Genomic DNA, 20,078 nt, shown 5'->3' with positions numbered 1-20,078 from the left:
TTAAGTGACTGTTAAACATTAGCTGTCATGTGTGCAGTATCCCGCCCGTATCTGAGAGTAAAGGTCGCTCCAGGTGAGTTTGGCTTTGGTTTGGAGTTTGTAATTTCACCGATGTACTTCGCAGCGAAAAGGATCTCTCCTGGTGAGTGGACACAACTGTAATGTAAATTTGAACTAAATTTATATTTATGAGTAAAAAGTTATTGTTGGTAAACCTCAGGTGTATGCTGAATATTCAGGACTGGTGATTTTGTGGAGCAGAACTGCTGTTTGTAGTTACCAAAGTAACCACATGAATTAAGAGTTTTCATAAACTGGTATACAATTTTACAGAATTTTAACATTGAAGCCCTACGCCATATAACAGTGTCTAATGTTTGGTAATACCAAGAGAGATATTGATTTTTGTTTTTTTAATGTATCACCTTTGCCAAGGAAGTCGGCTGGAGTTACACCTTTACAGCTCCTGCCCCTGTTGGCCGGGTAAGTGCTAAGCATAACGCTAACAGTACTAACAAAGGCAATGAACGTCATATTATTTCACCTTGGCAGAGTGCCCCTCCAGCTTTATGACTGACATAAATTTGATGACCAGAGTGTAAAGGTCAGACCAATGGTGAATAAGGATGTAAAATCATCTGATGATAAATGTAACAACCGCTATAAAACCGCCATGGATAAAAAATTAACTTCATACCTCTATCACCACTGAAGACACCATGTCCACCGCCCCTTTTTTTCTTGAGGTGTGTATGCAAAATTTAATTTGATTTATTTTTTCAGTGAGCACCATGTGTTTACACTATGCAACAAACAACAGCAGCACGACGAGGCGTTAAACAATCACAGAGCATGTAATAAATATACGTTTCCTCTCGTGAAGCCACACAGACCTGTGGCTTTGTGCTCTCTGCGTATAGCTGGTATTGTTTTAAGATGCTATGACTTGGCCAGATGATCAAGGCTAATTTGCTTTGTATTATCTTTGTACAGCTATGTGCCACCCAGAAGTTACTTTTTATGTTATTTATTTAGATTTACACGACATTATTATGAATATATCCTCCCATCACAAAGCCCACTGTAGTCCGTGATGTCGGCCTCTCTACGCGTTATTGGCTGATGCCCAGACACTATTCAGCACACTCTCCTTTTTAAATTAATTAAATCCAAACTAGCAATCATAATTAAAGCGGATAGGACCACGGATTTGTCATCTGAAACTTAATGCCATCCTCTCTCTAGGTTCTCAAACCCAGCAGTTGGTTTCCAGTTAAATAACTCTGAAGTTTCTGGTAGAGTAACATCATGGAGAATGCAGCAGCAGGTGAGTTCAGTCACACTTTTTCCTCTGTTATCAATCAAACAATCAAAAAATCCTTTTTTCACATAAAATCATACAAGGTGTAACACAAGTGAAACGCAGTCCTGTCAGCCATGTCAACCTATACATTGTAATTTTGCCCATTTTTGTCTTTTCTTACATTGTAGTCTGCGTCCTTTATCGGTCTAATAGTGCAGAGCCAACACAGTCCCATTCGATTGATGATTTTTTTTAAATGACCACAATATATTATCAAGAAACAATGAATACAACACTGCCACACTGTCACATACGAAAAGATGACAAGTAATCAAGATATATTAGAAAGAAAGACAGGGATTCTTCTATCTAATTTAATTGACAGGAAGCAAACCTCTTGGTTTTCCATAAAATTCAGTGTGGTCGTCATATACAGTGAAGTCCACAACGTCTTCAGCTCACACCTCTGGAAGACTTTTTGTGCACTCTGTGGAGTTTTGGGACACAGAATCAAAATGGGCCATGTCCAAATCCTCCACTGTGAGGGCAGCTGCTAAAAGTTGTGGTCAGACGGTCATCAGTGCTTGTTGTTGCGGCAACCAAAGGACCCACTGACCAACACCAGCGGTGAAGGAGGCTGTCAGGCTAAAGATGGAGACCTTTCGGGCTTGATTGGCCCACGGGTCTCTTGAAGCAGCAGACAGGTACCGGTTGGCTGGAAGGGCTGCAGCTGCGATAGTGACCAAAGCAAAAACCCATGTGTGGGAGGAGTTCGGGGAGGCTATAGAGAAGGACTTTCAGTCGGCCTCAAGAAAGTTCTGACAAACTATTACTCTGCGTTCACGCCAGGCGCGGCGTGAACGCTTTGCATGCCATGTTAACATTCAAAGTCAAGACAAAGATGCGGACGGACATGAATTCTCGCTGGGCAGCGCGTTGGAAGCAAATACGTGTATTTCGCGTCTTTGTGCAAGTTTGATTTTTCAGCTTGAGCGCGAATTTAGCGTGAGGCTGTATTGCGATAGTCTGTCCGTTGAGATTCTCCTGATATTACTGAGACACGGAGTTTCACTACTAAATACACCCGTGTCCTCTGTAAGCTATTTTTGTTGAGTTGCTTTGTAGCAAAATGCTCTAAATAATTTAAGCTGGTCTTTTATTGAGGCAAGTTAAGAACAGAGGACACGCTAAGTGCCGCTGTGACAGTCTGATAAATAATGGTCTTGGTTCACTCTGCTTCAGGGCACGAAGCCTGACAGAGCCTGTCTGCTTAGATCCAGCTTTCTGTTGTATGTCACTGCAAACCGTTAGCCATTAGCTGCCTCTCTGAGCTAACGTAAGCACACTTACAGCTTTTGAGGGCGAAGTTTTTGTGAGTTTCAAAATTATTAAAAAACAAACAAACAAAAGAAACAAGCGACTGTATACAAGCTAATAATGCAACGTGACATTTTTTCTCGCATTTGGTGTGAAAGCACAGTTAGACACCTCAGAAAGGGAAGCAGGGCTAATGAGTGCTCGAGATAAGGTTGAGCGGTGGAAAGAAAAATTCAAAGACCTTGTGAGCCAGGCAGTTATGTCCTCCATGAAGGAGGCAGAGTCTGCAGACTCAGGGAAACTCATATCCCTGGCAGAGGTCACTGAGGTGGTCAAAAAGCTCCTTGGTGGCAAGGCACCAGGTGTGGATGAGATTTGCCCTGGGGTGCTGAAGACTGGATATTGTTGGCCTGTCTTGGCTGACATGCCTTTTCACTGTTGTGTGGAGGTCAGGTACAGTGCCCAGCGGACCGGGGGAGAACCGATGTGTTTGTATATGGCTTGTAAAAAACTATAATTAATCAAGTTGTTAGTTAGTGTTTGTAATTTCATAAACAGGGCATTAGTTGATTATTCAAACTTTATTACAATTCCTATCGGTCATGACAGTCCAGATCCTTCTAGAAACATTGTCTCTTTTGATAACAGATCCATGTGAAATAATCAGTATTCGTTATTCTTACAGGAACAAATGTTCTGCAAAAACTGAAGCGGAGCAACAGCTATCGATGGCTGCCACCAACCAGTGAGTTAACCTGAGCTGAGTCAGAAATATTCTTCTGCATATTCACTTCTAATGACAGTTTGTAGGTGGTGGATACTATCTTACGTTTTATTTTATTTGAATACTTGCAAACTGGCTGCTTAATTTACAAGTTCCAAGAAGACAGCTGACACATTCATGTAAGTCCACCATTAAAAAAGCCGTGATTCCTCAATGTTATTATTGTTGTTATTATTATTATTATTATTATTATTATTATCATTATTATCATTATTATTATTATTATTATTATTATTATTATTATTATTATTATTATTTTGTAAAGATATTTTGGGGCAGTTTTGCCTGTAATCGGTAGGACAGCACAAGTGAGAAATGGGGAGAGAGAGAGAGGGATTGACATGCAGCAAGAGGCTGAAGCCAGAATCGAACCCAGGGCCGTTGTGGCGAGGACACAGCCTCTACAGACGGGGCGCCCGCTCTGTCCACAATGCCACTCATTGTATTTTGGACAAAGTCAACACTGAGTATTTTTTCTAATTCAGTGTTTTTCTTCTCAGTGTCTGAGCTGAGGGTCGTCCTGCTGGGGAACAGCTGGTCTCAGAGGTGTTCGATCGGGAACTTCATACTGGGAGAGACTAAGTTCAACCCTGAGGAAGAACCAGACTCTCTGAGAGTCAGAGGACAGCTGGAGGAGAAAGACATCGTTCTGATCAACACTCCAGATCTGCTGCATCCCAACATCTCTGAGGACAAATTAAGAGGACATGTAGAAGACTGTATGAGACTCTCTGATCCTGGACCTCATGTGTTCCTGCTGGTTCTGCAACCTGAAGACTTCACTGAGGAACAAAAACTGAGACTCTGCAGAGTCCTGAAACTCTTCAGTGATCAATCATTAGATCATTCATTGATCCTGATATCACCACCCAGAGAGGAGAGTTCAGGTTTCACAGACAAAGATGAACCAGAGCAGCCCTTAAAAGACCTGATCAAGAAATGTAGATACAGACACCTGAAGCAGAAGAACCTCGAACGTTCAGAGCTGTTAACACGTTTGGGTCAAACTGCAAAGGAGAACTCTGGAGAGCATGTGAGCTGTGATCTGTCTGAGGATGCAGGTTTGATAATGAAACCAGAGTCTGAGCCCATGAGACCAGCTTTAAACCTGGTTCTGTGTGGGAGGACAGGAGCAGGGAAGACTTCAGCAGCCAAGGCCATTTTAGGTCAGACAGAGCTTCATCCAGAGAGTGTTAAACATCAGGGAGAGGTGTGTGGACGTCCAGTGTCCCTGGTGGAGCTGCCTGCCTTGTATGGAAAACCTCAGGAGGCAGTGATGGAGGAATCATTCAGGTGTGTGTCCCTCTGTGATCCTGAGGGCGTCCACGCCTTCATCCTGGTCCTACCTGTGGGTCCCCTCACCGATGAAGACAAGGGAGAGTTAGAGACCATCCAGGACACGTTCAGCTCTCGAGTCAATGACTTCACCTTGATTCTGTTCACGGTGGAGTCAGATCCTGCAGCTCCTGATGTTGTTGAGTTCATTCGCAAAAATAATGGCATCCAGGAGCTCTGCCAGAGCTGTGGAGGAAGATATGTTGTTCTCAACATCAGGGACCAGCAGCAGATCCCAGAGCTGCTGGATGCTGTGGAAAAGATGAGAGTTGGAGGATCTGGAGGCTTCACAAAGGACATGTTCACCAAAGCTCTGATAGAAACAGTTTCCAAACTTAACACTGAATTAAAGGATGTGAAACAGAGGAGTGCAATGGCAGGTACTGATGAAAGTCAGAGCACAGAGTGTGTCCGGATGGTGCTGATTGGAAAGACCGGCAGTGGTAAGAGTGCAACAGCAAACACCATTTTGGGCAAAAAGCACTTCACACCAAGAATCACCCCAAAGCCAGCAAACAAGACTTGTGAGGAAGCGAGAGGAGAGATTGACGGGCGGCCTGTTGTTGTGATCAACACTCCCGGCTTGTTTGACACGACTCTGTCTGATGATGAAGTCCAACAGGAACTTGTGAAATGCATCAGCATGTTGTATCCTGGACCTCATGTGTTCTTACTGGTGCTGCAGATTGGCCACATTACACACGAGGAAAAGGACTCTGTGGAGCTGATCAAAAAGGTTTTTGGCAAAAAGTCTGAAGATTTCATCATCATTGTTTTCACCAGAGGAGAAGAACTGGAAGGTCAGTCGATTGAGGGTTATATTGAAAATTGTGATGTATTTGTTAAAGAACTCGTCAGTGACTGTGGAGGAAGATACCAGGTCTTCAGAAACAAAGATGACACAAACCACACACAAGTGAGAGAGCTGCTGACCAAGATCGATGCCATGGTGAGGGCTAACGGCGGCTGCTACACCACAGAGATGTTCCAGTGGGCAAAGGAAATCATTCAAAAGGAAGTGGAGCAAGTTATGAAAAGGGACCAGATGCAGACACAAAGCATTAACAAAAGAAAAGATGAAGAAATGCAACAGATGCAAATAAAACTGGAGACCCAAATATCCGAAATGGAACAGAGAGCTAAACATCAGGAGGAACAAAGTCAGCTTAAAATGCAGGACGAAATGCAAAAGCTGAGAAAAGAACTGGAGTACATGAAGCGAAAACAGGCTGAAAAGAAAAACAAATGCCCCGTCCACTGAGTATGTAAGTCCACTAAGTGCAACCTTGTTAATTTCACAAACACACACACACACACACACACACACACACACACACTCACTCATGCTCACTTTGATACATACATGCATTAACACAGTGGTTCCCAAATGTTGGGTGGTGGTCCCAAGTGGGTTGTGAGTCCATTCTGAATGGACTGCAAGCGAACATGTAAAATTTGTAAAAAGATTTAATTTTGAAGTAAATTCAATATCCGGCACAAAGCTTTTATTTTGATGGGCCATTTCCTGCTGTAGATTGAGTGTTTTTTAAGTACAGCAACTATTTAGTTTCCCTGATCTTGGTATTATTTGGCGTATTAACATGCTGCGCCTTCACAGTATTTTTGTTACAGATCTTGAAGAAAGAATAAGCACTTTTTTTTGCAGTGACATTTATTTGACACGTTTTAAGTAATTGCAGGTTATTCTTGCAATAAGTTTTATTTCAGGCCACATGTTTAAAGTTTTTGAAATAAATTGAATATTTGGTCATTGTTCTCATGTGTGGAGCTCAAACTAATGACTGAGGATGAATCTGGACCATTTGGAAACCACTGCACCAACACACTAATATTGCATTATTGTATTTTTTAAACTTTATTTTAATTTACATTACACTTTGTGTTTGTCTTTTTGCTTTCTTTTATTGATTACATGACTGTTGTATTTGAATATTGTCCTTATTCAGGTGAGATTCTTTATAAAGGTTTCTAAATCTCCTGTAATCTTGTTTTGTTGTACTTCTGTTGTTTTATTTTGTGCAAATAAACTTTAAAATCTTTGAACAGTTGATGGATGGTTTCATGTCAGAGAGATCTACTAATCTGTTGTGTTTTCACTGTTTTGTCCAGCAGGTGGTGCTCTAATATTATCTATTGAATTGAATATCTGCACTATTCATTTGACTCTTAATATATTGCTATTGTTGTTTTTCTTTTAATCATTTTGAAACGTGAAAAAGATTTAAAAGCTAAAGTGATTTAAAATCAATTTTAAATTGCCTGATGTCTAATATAGCACAACATCTTACCAAAGAAGAGTTTTGAGTCATTTGTATTAGTAATATTATGAATTAGATCAGTCAGACTAATTCGGATGAAATATCCTTATCATGTTGAGCATTGTGTTGATTCAAAGACTACAAGTCATAAACCTCACCATCTATATTTCAAGTATGCAACAATAAGCATCATGCATCTAATATCAATTAATTGAATTGTTACTCATAGCTACATGTTCATATAACGTCATAATTTTTACAAATAAATATACATTTCTATTTATTTATATATTTTTTTGCGTTTGTGAAACTTTTCTCGACGCCCTTCTTTTCCCCTCCCTCCTGCCAGAAGTCTTTACTTTCACTTTCACCGATGACCGTGGCGGAGCAGCATCTGCACCCGGTGAGTTAACTCGACTAAAACCGAATAAAGGAAAATACCAAGTAATTATAGTAAATCGATATTGTTTTGGATGCTTCCGCAGAGTTGAGAACAGGTGAGTGAAGGTTTGCTGGATGACCTCTGATCTGCTGTAACGTTTGTGTGAATGTCAGCTGTGACCAGCTGAGTCGCCGAGCCTCGCGTTTCAGGCGCGTTTCACGCAGCACGTGTCAGCGGTGTTTCGTGGTTGTCGTCTTCACTCGTGCGGCGATGTTGCCGCGTCGCTGCTGCGGCACTGCCCGCAGACATTACTTCTGTATTTTCAATCATTTAACCACGAAGTCACTAACGAAGTCACTAACGAGGTCGTGCAGCTGCTCATGTTCCTGTAAATGCTTCAAAATAAAATGCCTCAGGTCGGCAACTGATGGGATTCTGTCCACAGAGACGCTGTGAGAGGGCTTTTGTTTTGAAAGGGAAGCGAGGAAGTTGAAATAAAACAGCTGTCTTTGTGTTTCCTCTCTGTGACAGACTTTAAACTGCAGTAAAACAAAAGCGGTTTAGAGTCAATGTAATCATCAAAACGCCATTTTCACTGTCTGCTGACAAACGGAGAAGGGTCCAGGACCGCAGGAGGTCCAGGACCGCAGGAGGTCCAGGACCGCGGCAGGTCCAGGACCGCAGCAGGTCCAGGACCCTCGTTAGGCTGTAGGATTACAAGTTATGGATGGACTGTGAACAGACCGTAAGTACTTAGCATGAATTAAGTTAAATTTGTTTAAATTTAGACAAATAAAACATCATTCATATTTAGTGCTGTTACGCTCTGCTCAGTTCAGAGTGTATCCTTATGAAGTAATATTTTGGAGATACTTGTTAAACAATATTTTGGTGGTATAAACCTTTAAAGTAGCCTGTATTTTTGCTTTCATCCAGGCACTATTGCGAAAATCAAGGGTCCTAAATCTGCGGTCCTGATAATGCTGCCTGCAAAACCTGCACATGATACTATGCGTGTCCTGTAAAAAAAGGGCGAGCCAACGTTACTTTAGCTGTGCTGCACCTGAGAGGCAGGTCAGACCAGGTCAGATCAGGTCAGATCAGGTCAGACCAGGACAGATCAGGTCAGGTGCAGGTGAACTGTTGAGACGCCATATCAGATATTATGTAGGGAGGAGATCAACCATTTTGTTTTTTGGCTTTTTTCCCCCGATAGGCATGGCCTGAACGTGCTGCAACATGTGAGAGACTCCCATCCCTGAAGACTGTGGACTAGCAACTCATCTTACTCTCAACTTTTTCTATGTGTGAGTGCTGTCCTGCGAGTTCTTTAATGAAGCAATAGGAGGAGATTTCCTGTTTCAGTATTTTATTGAGCAGTGAAGGAATAAAGTTACAGAGCTCTGGGTTAACTCTTCCTTTCCCTGACCAGCAACAAAAGCGTGTCAGTTCACAAAGTCTGACTACCTGTCTCTCCCTGACCCAGTACTTTTAAGCGTTACATGAGTCATTGTGCACGCAGGGCGCTGTCCTTCCTCATTGTTTGTCTCACTTCTCCTCTTCTCCACTCTTGCATCTGCCCCGTGCTCATCTGGCTCTCCACCGAAGACTGCAAAACATTTCACACTGCAACTATGCACAACCTGTCCTCTTCTTTTTACCACATAAAACTGCAAAACATTTCTCACTTCAGCTGTTAACGTCTGATAGTTCTGCTGCACCACTTCACACCTGAACTCCTCTTTCCTCGGGTCTTTCAAACACATTCTTCGTAATACAGTTGCAACACCATAGTTGTTTTAAAGCACAGCCACAGCTTCACATCGTTTTAAAGATTAAATAAGATTCATGAGATTAATGATTTAAGCATACCTGTACCCCAACAAGACTCCTGTTAGAGGTCGTCCTCATCAGGCTGCTTTGTCTTTTGTCCCCATCACAGGTCTCATGCATATCTTATCTCTGTCGAGAGCTTTATTTAACTGGTCTTACAGCACACACACATGTTTACACACGTTTTTGAACAGTTAATGAGATTTCAAAACATTTATGTGTAAGTTATTAATGTTGTTACTGTTATTATTATGAGTTTTTGTTATTGTTCATTTTAATCAGAACCAGAATATTTAACCGTTAATGCTCCTCCTCTCTTTAGGTGCTCAAACCCAGCGGCTGGTTTCCAGGTGAACTGGTCCCTGATGTGACATTATGGCAGCAACAGGTGAGTTCAGCCACATTTACTTCAGTTAGGAGATTAATAATTTAAGATTGATAGTAAATATTGACCTGATGCACAAAAGGCTGAAACGTGAGTCTTTCGTTAGTCCATTGCCACATCATCACATTTTTGGGGGCAGAGATTTCATGAGTAGACAGACATGAGCAATGACCTTCGTGTTGCTTGTCTTTGGTCGCTTGTTTATCTTTGGAGCATTTTGAAACTCGCAAAAATTCGCCCTCGGCAGCAGTGATTGTGCCTGTTAGCAGGGAGAGGCAGCTAACGGCTAACGTGATACGCAGTGAAATCCAACAGATGCTGGATGTAAACTCTAAGCTCTAAAGCAGAGCGAACCAAGACAAAAACACTCTGCACAGCACAATACACGGCTCCATTTATAACTTTCCACAATGAAAGACCAACTTCAGTTACTCAGAGTATTTCGCTCAGTAGCAACTCAGCAAAAGTAGTTTGTGCAGACGCGGGTGTTTTCCCAGAGCTTACAGTGTAACTGCTCACAGATCTCTGAGCTCTTCAGGTCCTTATTTGTGCTGAGTGAAGCTCTGTAATTTTGGGAGAATATCAACTGACAGAACATCGCAACACAGCCCCACGCCAAATTCACTCTCAAGTTGAAGAATTTCAACTTTCGTGAAGTGGCAAAGTAAGTGTGTCACGTCCTTTGCATCCATGACGCCGCCCGGCCCAAACTCGCATCTGTCCGCATCTGTGCATCGACTCTGAATGTTAACATGCCACGCGAAGCACTCGCACCACATCCAGTGTGAAGGCACGGTGAGACCCTCGCTCCGAACTCATCAGAGAGCAGCAGTGTCAGTGCTTTTGGCGTACAAGCGTGATGCAGGTCAGGTCCAGATTAGGCGACTGTTAACAGGCCAGAACACACATGCCTGCACTGAAATTAAATAAGTATTTTCCTGCATCTTTACAGTGACAGATGCTAAGAAACCACTGGAGCGGAGGAGCAGCTTTGAAATGGTGCCACCAGACAGTGAGTTGACCTTAATTGAGTCAAAATAATGTTTAGATATAGTACTATCTAGATTACACCAAGAAGGATTCTCTAATTTAGTGTTTTTGTTTTTAGTGTCTGAGCTGAGGGTCATTTTGCTGGGAAACAGCTGGTCTGAGAGCAGCTCAGTGGGGAACTTCATACTAGGAGCGATTGTGTTCAGCACTGAGGAAGAACCAGACTGCTGTCTGAGAATTAGAGGACAGTTGAAAGACAAAAAGATAGTTTTGATCAGCACCCCAGATCTGCTGCATCCTGACATCTCTGAAGACAAACTGACAGAACATTTGAAAAACTGTGTGAGACTCTCTGATCCTGGACCTCATGTGTTCCTGCTGGTTCTGCAGCCTGAAAACTTCACTGAGGAACAAAAACTGAGACTCTGCAGAGTCCTGAAACTCTTCAGTGATCAATCATTTGATCATTCATTGATCCTGATATCACCACCCAGAGAGGAGAGTTCAGGTTTCACAGACAAAGATGAACCAGAGCAGCCCTTAAAAGACCTGATCAAGAAATGTAGATCCAGACACCTGAAGCAGAAGAACCTCGAACGTTCAGAGCTGTTAACACGTTTGGGTCAAATTGTAGAAGAGAACAATGGAGAGCATGTGAGCTGTGATGTGTTTGAAGATGCAGCACCACCTTTGGTTTCTGATCAGGACACCAGTCTGAAACAAACAGGAGAACTCAGTGTTGACTTGGATCCACCAAAAGCTTTTGGTAAGTGCAGGACAGTGATTTAGTTCATGAGAACTTTATATTTTATAATGTACTAATTTCTGTGTAATCACACTGTCATATCTGGCATTATCTTTTACAGAGACAAAGGCTCCCAGTGAATATACCCTGTCCCACCAGCGTAAGTAAATTACATGTTATTATCTGAATCCATGCATTGGCAATCTACAGCAAAGCTATCACCCAAAACATTAAATCCACTGTCTGGTAAAGTGAATATCATGGATCATTTTGTTACAATGCAATGTTCTGAGAAACTTTTAGTTCTGACATTCATATGCTGCACTTTGACAAGCATCACCCAGCCAAACACCATTGCAGACTACGCAACGCCCCCTTGTGGCATCAGCTTCTGGCCTCTACATTCACTAGAACCAAATCTGACCAAGCAGGTCCCCTGTGACGGGGATAGTCACTCGTGTGTGTCGGTAAATCTGAAGTCACACAGGAAAAGTGCTTTTGGAGTTGTTTACTTCGATCTTTTTTCTCCGACATTCCAAACACAAGAGTTACACCTTCTCAAAGTCTTCATTGCAGCTGCGCAAATCCTGTTCTACAAATCACAAATTATGTTGAAATTCTTGTTGCAGTAGGTCCCCGCTCATACGCTGCAAAACACATTCACACACCTGCATCAAAAGTGTAAAGTCATGGTCAAAACTGGCACATACGCAAATCAGTATATGAATTAACGTGCTCTCGCCTTTGCACCACATCTGTCATTGGTGGAGCAAAAATGATTTGTACCTGAAGAGCCAAGAGGCAGTCACTGCTCAAAGATCCTCACACCTTCGGCAAGCCTGTCTGACCCAGGCCGTGCTTTACTAGAGGAGCAGAGAGAGGGCGGGAGGTTGGAAGAGTTTGTCCCCGTAGTCTTCAGTCGGCTTTTCTGTGTCCGCATACTTCTGGATGTTGAGATATGAGCTTTAGTTTTTCATTTCAGATGAAAAGCTGTGGGATTTATGTTGACACGTGAATCTGTAAAACTCATTGCTTCACATTGCCATTTTCCAAGTTACTTAAGCTCAAATTTCATGGAGAAGGACTGTACCACTACTATTGGTACCTCCCCTCCTTCCCGCCGATGATATCTTAGCTGGGAGGACAGCAGACCTTGAGATGGACCGTCACGTGTGGCGACTGTAGCATCTCAAATTCAGCGCTGCTGGCCATCAGCCTGCTGTGACACCCGGTGTTGTGATTGCATCTTATTGCTGGCTGAATTCGACTTACTCCAGCAGGTCCGTCGCAGCCTCTCCAGAGCTGCAGTCTGATCTACTCACAGCAAAAGTATCCTCATGGACCAGGACTTGGAGGACCCTGGAGTAGCAGCTAGCTAGAAACTAAAGTAGTCACAAATGCTAACGCAGGGCTAGGCTTAACGTTTTACTCTGCCCACATTGGGCACAGCCCTGAAATTTATTGGCCAAAATGGTTCTGTGTCCTCTAAACAGTCCCCGCCCCCTGGCTCTACAGGTACAAACCATTTCTGGTCCACTTTTACTGAGATATGTGGTGCAAAAGTGAGAGCACGTGGAACTTGTCATTTGTAAACCAAAGATCAGCATTTGAGACTTGCAGCAGTACATTCAACCAGTTGTAGGTTTTGACTTGTGTTAATACTCCAAAAATATTCGAGGAAAAAATGTGTTTTCGAGTGAAAGCTGATTTGCTGATGTGCCAATTCTGACCATGACTTCAGATTTTCTGATGCAGGTATGTAAATGTGCTTTGCACCATATTTACTGCAGCTACTGTTGCAAAAATGTGAGTTTCAGAATTTGTGGTCTGTAGATCAGGCTTTGTGCAGTAATGAAGACTTTAAAAAGGTGTAATTGTTGTGTTAGGGTTTTGGGAGAAAGACATTCTCCTTGGATTGGACTCGGCTGTGGCAGCATGTGCACAGGGGCGTCCTGTAGCATCTGGTACCAGGACTCTGGCAGTTGATCCTTTGAGACCTGTCAGTTGTGAGGTGGGGTACCACACAGCACATGATCAGATTTGCATTTCGGGAATACGGAGGGCAGGCTGATTTCTTGTGCTTTTTGTCAAATTTCTCAAGCCATTCCTGAAGAGTTTTTGTAGTGTGGCATGGGTCATTGTCCTGCTGAGGGGTCATATCACACTGAGATATTATATGAGCTATATGCTAATATCTGTAGTATCAGACAAGAGATTTGGTTAGCATTTTTTAGTATCTGTGTCATGGAGAATTGTGGTTGATATATTTCAAAGTGGAGGGCACATAGTTTGATGCAGTACGAAGTGACTAGTCATTAGTGTCTGCATCCCTCTTTGTTAAGTTAATGACTAATTGCAAGTGTGATGATTTATGAGTAATGAGGATTTTGTCAGTGGAATCTTCTCTAACTTAAGATATATCTGTTATTTCACAGCATGTGAATTCAGGATTGTGTTATTTGGAAAAAGTGAGGACAAAAAGAAGACACTGTGCAACTTGATCACGGGGAGCAAACAGGTGCTATATCATAAAATAAATATCAAAAAGCAATGTGAGGTCGCCTGTGGAGAGTGGAGCGGAAAGCCTTTGAAAGTTGTGAAAACTCCAGACATCCCCAGTCTTTCTGTGGACGCAGTCATAGAAGAGATGAGGAGCTGCATGACTCTTTGCCTCCCTGGACCAAATGTCCTGCTGCTGATGGTGAAGCCTTCTGAATTCACAGAGAATAACAGAAAAACGCTGAAGTTCATCCTGAGTCTGTTTGGTCAAGATGCTTTCAAACACTCGATGGTCATTACGACACATGAGGGCGGTGAAACGCGTCAGTCTGTCAGTCAGCTCATTGAAGACTGTGGAGGACGACACTACAGCATGGCTCAAAACAACCGTCCATCACTAATGCAGAAGATGGAGAACATCGTACGTGACGCTAATGAAACCTTCCTCTCCTTCACTGAAGAGACCATCAGACCAAAGTCTGAGCCCATGAGACCAGCTTTAAACCTGGTTCTGTGTGGGAGGACAGGAGCAGGGAAGACTTCAGCAGCCAAGGCCATTTTAGGTCAGACAGAGCTTCATCCAGAGAGTGTTAAACATCAGGGAGAGGTGTGTGGACGTCCAGTGTCCCTGGTGGAGCTGCCTGCCTTGTATGGAAAACCTCAGGAGGCAGTGATGGAGGAATCATTCAGGTGTGTGTCCCTCTGTGATCCTGAGGGCATCCACACCTTCATCCTGGTCCTACCTGTGGGTCCCCTCACCGATGAAGACAAGGGAGAGTTAAAGACCATCCAGGACACGTTCAGCTCTCGAGTCAATGACTTCACCTTGATTCTGTTCACTGTGGAGTCAGATCCTGCAGCTCCTGATGTTGTTAACTTTGTAAAGAAAAGCAGAGACATCCAGGAGCTCTGTGAGAGCTGTGGAGGAAGATATGTTGTTCTCAACATCAAGGACCAGCAGCAGATCCCAGAGCTGCTGGATGCTGTGGAAAAGATGAAACTGAGACCCAATGAAGACGAACCACACGGCTACACAACAGAAACATACGCACATGCTCAAAGAGAAAAGATCATACAACAAGGGCAAATTATCAGCATGCAACAAAGTGAACTTGAGAGGCTGAGACAGAAGAACAAAACCACGTGTGAGTACTTAAAATGTAAATGTTTTCTTTTTCTGTATCCTGAACCATGTTGTATATTACAGTCTTTATATGATACTGTTTTAACTTTTTTTAATATTGAGGGGTAACTCCAGGTGTTTTTATTTCACAGGTGATGCTGAGAAGCAGAGCTCAGAGTGTCTCAGGATTGTGATGATCGGGAAGACCGGCTGTGGAAAAAGCTCTTCAGGAAACACCATTCTGGGAAGAAAGGAGTTTGAAGCCAAATCAAGCCAAAAATCAGTCACCAAACTTTGTCAGAAAGAACAGACTGAGGTGGACGGTCGTCCTGTTGTTGTGGTCGACACTCCTGGTCTGTTCGACAATAGTTTGTCCCATGAAGAGGTTAATGAGGAGATGGTGAAATGCATCAGTCTTCTGGCTCCAGGACCACATGTCTTCCTGTTGGTGTTACAAATCGGCAGACTCACACCAGAAGAGAAGGAGACACTAAAACTGATCGAAAAAGGTTTTGGGAAGAATTCTGAAAACTTCACCATCATTCTTTTCACAAGAGGAGATTCACTGGAAAATGAGGAGCAGACAATTGAAAAATACATAGAAAATGAATGTGACGATTCCTTTAAGAAGCTGATTGCTGACTGTGGAGGAAGATACCATGTGTTCAATAACTATGATAAACACAACCGCACACAAGTCAGAGAGCTGATAACCAAGATTGACACGTTGGTGAAGGTAAATGGAGGCAGCTGCTACACGAATGAGATGCTGCAAGAGGCCGAAGCAGCTATAAAGAAAGAAGTAGAGAGGATCCTAAAGGAGAAGGAGGAGGAGATGCAGAGAGAGAGGGAGGAACTGGGAAGAAAACATGAGGAAGAAATGCAAGAGATGAAAAGAAAAATGGATGAACAGAGAGCAGAAATTCAAGAGGAGAGAAAACTGAGAGAAAAACTACTTGAAGAAAAGGAGGAAAACATCAACAAGGAGCGTGAGGAGAGAAGGAAGGAACGGGAAAAGAGAGAAGAAGAAGACAATAAGAGAAAACAACAGGAGGACATAGAGCGGCAGGAGTGGGAACAAAAAGTTGAAGCTTTGGAGCGACAAATAAGATCCGAATCAGAGTCGAAAGAAACCATCGACAGAAAGCTGGCAGAGAGCAGAGAGGAGATGAGGAAAGAACGAGAGAACCGGGAGAAGGAAAGAAAAGAATGGTGGGACAAACGATATCAAGAAGATGAACAGAGACAACAAGAGGAACAAACAAGACTGAAAAAGCTCCAAGAAGAATATGAGCAGGAAAAAGAGAAGTTTGAAAACAAAACAAAAGCAGATGAAATCAGAAGGGAACAACAGGAGAAGAAGCTGAAAGAGCTGGAGGAAAACTATAATCTGAAACTGGAGGAAATGAAGAAAAAGTATGAGGAGGAGGCCAGATGTAAAGCCGAAGAGTTCAATGAATTCAGAGACAACAAGGAAAGAGATTTCGCAGCTCTGATCGAAACACACTTAAAAGAAGTGATGGACCTGAAGGAACAGCAGGAGAAAGACATGAGGAGGAAGCAGGAGGAATACGACGCCCTGATGGAGCTGTCAACTCACAAAGAAAAAAGTCTGAAACGAACTATGGATGAACTGCAGGACAAACACAAACAAGAAATGACTGACGTGGTGCTGCTGATTCTGACCCAAAAGAAAGAAAACAGAGAAAAAATAAAGGCAATGCAGGAAACCCAAAGAAAGGAGGTGGAGAACCTTAAAAAAGATCTCTCAGCCCAAAACAAAAGAGAGGAGAAGAAACGCATTAAAACATTAAAAGAAAAGCACAATCAAGAAATGCAAACCCTGGAGAAGAAACTTTCAACCAAAGACAAAGTTGATCGGGAAATGCAGAGGGGTGAACTGTCCATCAGGCATGAACAACAAATCAGTGAGCTAAAACTGGAATTGCTGACGCAGCACAAACAACATCAGAAGAAACTGCTGCATGAATTACAGAAACAACATGAGCAAAAACTGGATGAATTCAAACAGAAACTTCTAGAGAACAATAAAATGAATGAGAGGGCGAAAATAGACGAACTGCTCTGGAATCACCAACAAGAAATGGAGGCGCTGAGACAGCTGATGACGAAAGAGGGAGAGAGTCAGCAGGAAGAACTGGATGAACTGCAGAAAAAACACCAAGAAGAAATGAACAAGCTGAAGGAGAAACTTTTGACCACAGAGGCGGGTGGGGGATGGGGCTGCACTTTGCTATGAGATTTTGTATTTTTGTGCCAAAAATAGGGCGTGTCCCAACAGCAGCCTCGTTTCAACCTCTGCCTGTTCGTATCGACCAGGTGTGCTTTTTTTTCAGCAATGTGTCGACTGAACTATTAAGAACAACCAATTTAAATATTTTAGTCGAGTACACTCCTGGTGCCAAGTTGGATTTCTTCTTAATGTTCGTGCTTGTTTATTGCCCGCTGTGTTAAATTCAGCACTTGTATGAAAGATGTTTGGTCTCTGTGGTATTTGTCCCTCTGCCAGTGTGATTGGACAGCAGGGTCAAAAGAGACTGATGTGCAGCATTTTACTGAAAATCGAACAATGTTAAGCTCTTTGCACTTAGGGGGAAAAAAAAAGGGCAAACTTGTTGCGCTCAGCGCAGTATACACGTTAATAACGTTAATATGCTGATCGCTCATCGCAAAGAATTCATAAAACATGCGGGACTTAGAAAAAATGCTTTGGTGGACCCAAAAGTTGCCCATCAAGGTCCCTGGATCATAAGTGAGTGTATGTTGGTGCACTACACATTGTTGCAGCCGACTTTAAAAAAAAAAAAAAGATGTAATGTTTTAATAAATCAGGAGATGAGAATTTTCTTTTTGTTTATTAATAATTATGTTACCTGGTCTCATCACTGCCTCCTGGCTTAATCCGCTGCACGTTTGCTAAACCAGGATGAGGACCGAGACTCGGCCTGGAGACCTGAAACCTCCTGGCTTAATCCACTCTCTAGGTTTTGTGCATGTGTTTGTATTTGCTCTTTTTCCCAAGTGTTAACTTTTTTGAGTATTTAGATTTATACTTTACTATTATTACCTTTCATGTTTGTACCATGTCTTATGTCCTGTACGGTGCCAGTTTCTACTTCGTGTTTACTCCGTATGTATCGTTCGTTCAGCACCAGGAACGCTCACTTACGTTCCTTTATGTTATGTACTGAACTAAATAATCGATGAAAGCCAGTAAAGTCTCTCTTATCTCCAATGCCATGACAGTATTGTGGTTTTGGTTTTGCTTGTACAAAAACACATAGTATACGGTTCTTAAAACGTTTTGAGAATAGTACAGTGCAAACAATTTTTTAGCAACATTTTCAGCAGCAAGTTTCATTTTGGTTCCCAGAATGTTCTGAAAGTTACGGAAATATACTTTTGAAACATCAGAAAATGTTTTACTTTTTTTTTTTGTTAACATATCACATTAAATTGTCATTCTAAAAAATGACCTGTAATCTTATCAACATGTGAAAACACTTTCTTTGTTATTTTGTAACATTGTGGGAACGTTTTATAAAAGAACATGATCTGATCCGTCACCTCTCAGCATCACCAAAACATCCTCAGGATGTTGCAGATAAAACGTTCATATTAGTCAGCATTTAACCTTAAAGGAACATTATTTGAAATGATAAACATTCTTAAAACGTTCTTTGAACATTAGATTAAAATGCTTTCTTAAAACATTAGTACAGCTTGTAGGTAACTTTAACCAAAGTTTTGGGAACGTTCTGTCTTTCCTTTTTTTACATTCTCTGTTGTGATATTAGAGAGTTTTTCAGCAACTTTAAGGTTATTTTGAGAACCACGTCTCAGCTTTTAATCAACATTCACGAGTCCTAAAAAGTTCTCAAAAAAGTAAATCTAACTGTATGACTGAGATCTGAGGTGTTTTCTGCCTGATTTCCTGTCTCAGTCCAGCAGGTGGCGCTGTAACAAACCCTGATGCCTGCAGTCTGATTCCTGACCTGACATTTGTGTCTTTTATTTTTATGTGAGGCATCTTTTCTGTTCATTTTTGTGTAATTTGATGCATTTAAACGCTGGCTGATGTTAAATGTGGACCGAATGACTTTTAGCTGTCATGCCTTTTCGGTGGAGCGAAAACATAATGTAGAGTTTTGTCTTCAGTGTGATGGTGTCTGTTCAAATCGTCCTCATCAGGAAATACTCTGAACATTTAACAGACTGAACCACAACGGCTGAAATAAACAGCCCAAAATGTCGCTTTGTAGAGTCTACTGATGCACTGTGTGAGTATGAAAGAGTGAAATTAAAAAATATATACTCTGAGAAGCTGTGATCATTTTGTATGCGAGGAAAATATGTTTGCAATATCACTGCACTCACACAAATAATATATCTTAAATTAAAACTTATCAAAACATCAAAAAATGTTTTTTTGATGCAAAAAGGTCAATAATCGATTCAAAATGTTTTTTTTCTTCAGGTAGGCCTATATAAATATATATATATATTTATGACTATATACCTATATATATATTTTTCAGTGCAGTAGAAACAGACAGCGGTTCTTCTTCACTGACTTCATCAAACTTTTTAACCCTTGGAAATTTGAGCAAATTAGTTTGATTTCTTGCAATTTAAAAAAAGGTAGACGTCAATGAGCAACTTAACAACACATGGCCTAAAAAATTAATAGAAGATTTGAGGAAAATTACCTGAAATTAAGCACACAAAAAGTAAAAAATAAAATAAAACCAACAATAAAATGACTGAAGAAGTACTGAAATTTGACCACAAAAATTGGTATTTTTCTATTATAGGATTTTGAATATATATTTCTAATAATTATGAATGTAATCTTCTTTTCACTGTTTTTTTTTCTTTATTAATATTGTGCAGTGAGCGCGATATTTCCTGCTCACTTCCTTCTTCGTGTCTCTGCAGGAAATCAAATCAGTGTTCACCGGTTTGAAAGAGTTAAACAACTTGTCAAAACGTGTCTGAGCGCAGCACCAAAAAAAAAAACCCCAAAAAAACAAAAACTGATGTGGTCCAGGTTTGGGAGGGTTCCTGATCCTCTGAGACGTA

At 41.7% G+C, this 20,078-nt stretch overlaps 2 protein-coding genes across 6 annotated transcripts; both read left to right on the top strand.

Annotated features, from left to right (window-relative positions):
* The first annotated feature begins 51 nt into the window (after positions 1–51).
* LOC121944734 (GTPase IMAP family member 8-like) lies at positions 52–6,810 on the top strand. 2 transcript variants are annotated; one of them, XM_088076239.1, is made up of 5 exons: positions 52–142; positions 440–483; positions 1,246–1,327; positions 3,306–3,365; positions 3,905–6,810. In XM_088076239.1, the coding sequence occupies exons 3-5, from the start codon at positions 1,309–1,311 to the stop codon at positions 5,998–6,000; spliced, it is 2,175 nt and encodes a 724-aa protein (XP_087932365.1). In that variant the 5' UTR covers positions 52–142; positions 440–483; positions 1,246–1,308; the 3' UTR covers positions 6,001–6,810. The 2 variants fall into 2 exon arrangements, with proteins under 2 accessions (XP_087932365.1, XP_087932366.1); XM_088076240.1 differs by having other exon boundaries at positions 78–142; positions 436–483.
* Positions 6,811–7,372: 562 nt separating this feature from the next.
* Positions 7,373–19,319, top strand: LOC121944221 (uncharacterized). Of its 4 annotated transcripts, none has more exons than XM_088076221.1 (8): positions 7,373–7,421; positions 8,617–8,707; positions 9,556–9,621; positions 10,571–10,630; positions 10,727–11,374; positions 11,475–11,513; positions 13,789–14,997; positions 15,128–19,319. In XM_088076221.1, exons 3-8 carry the CDS (start codon positions 9,609–9,611, stop codon positions 17,233–17,235), a joined length of 4,077 nt encoding a protein of 1,358 aa, XP_087932347.1. In that variant the 5' UTR covers positions 7,373–7,421; positions 8,617–8,707; positions 9,556–9,608; the 3' UTR covers positions 17,236–19,319. The 4 variants fall into 4 exon arrangements, with proteins under 4 accessions (XP_087932347.1, XP_087932344.1, XP_087932346.1 ...); XM_088076218.1 differs by having other exon boundaries at positions 13,789–15,012; XM_088076220.1 differs by lacking the exon at positions 7,373–7,421 and adding an exon at positions 7,499–7,515 and having other exon boundaries at positions 13,789–15,012.
* Positions 19,320–20,078: the final 759 nt, after the last annotated feature.

The sequence above is a fragment of the Plectropomus leopardus genome, chromosome 4 (assembly GCF_026936395.1).
Source record: "Plectropomus leopardus strain MGB_pleo_1.0 chromosome 4, ASM2693639v1, whole genome shotgun sequence".
Classification (NCBI taxonomy): domain Eukaryota; kingdom Metazoa; phylum Chordata; class Actinopteri; order Perciformes; family Serranidae; genus Plectropomus; species Plectropomus leopardus.
This window is presented reverse-complemented; position numbering and strand designations above follow the sequence as displayed.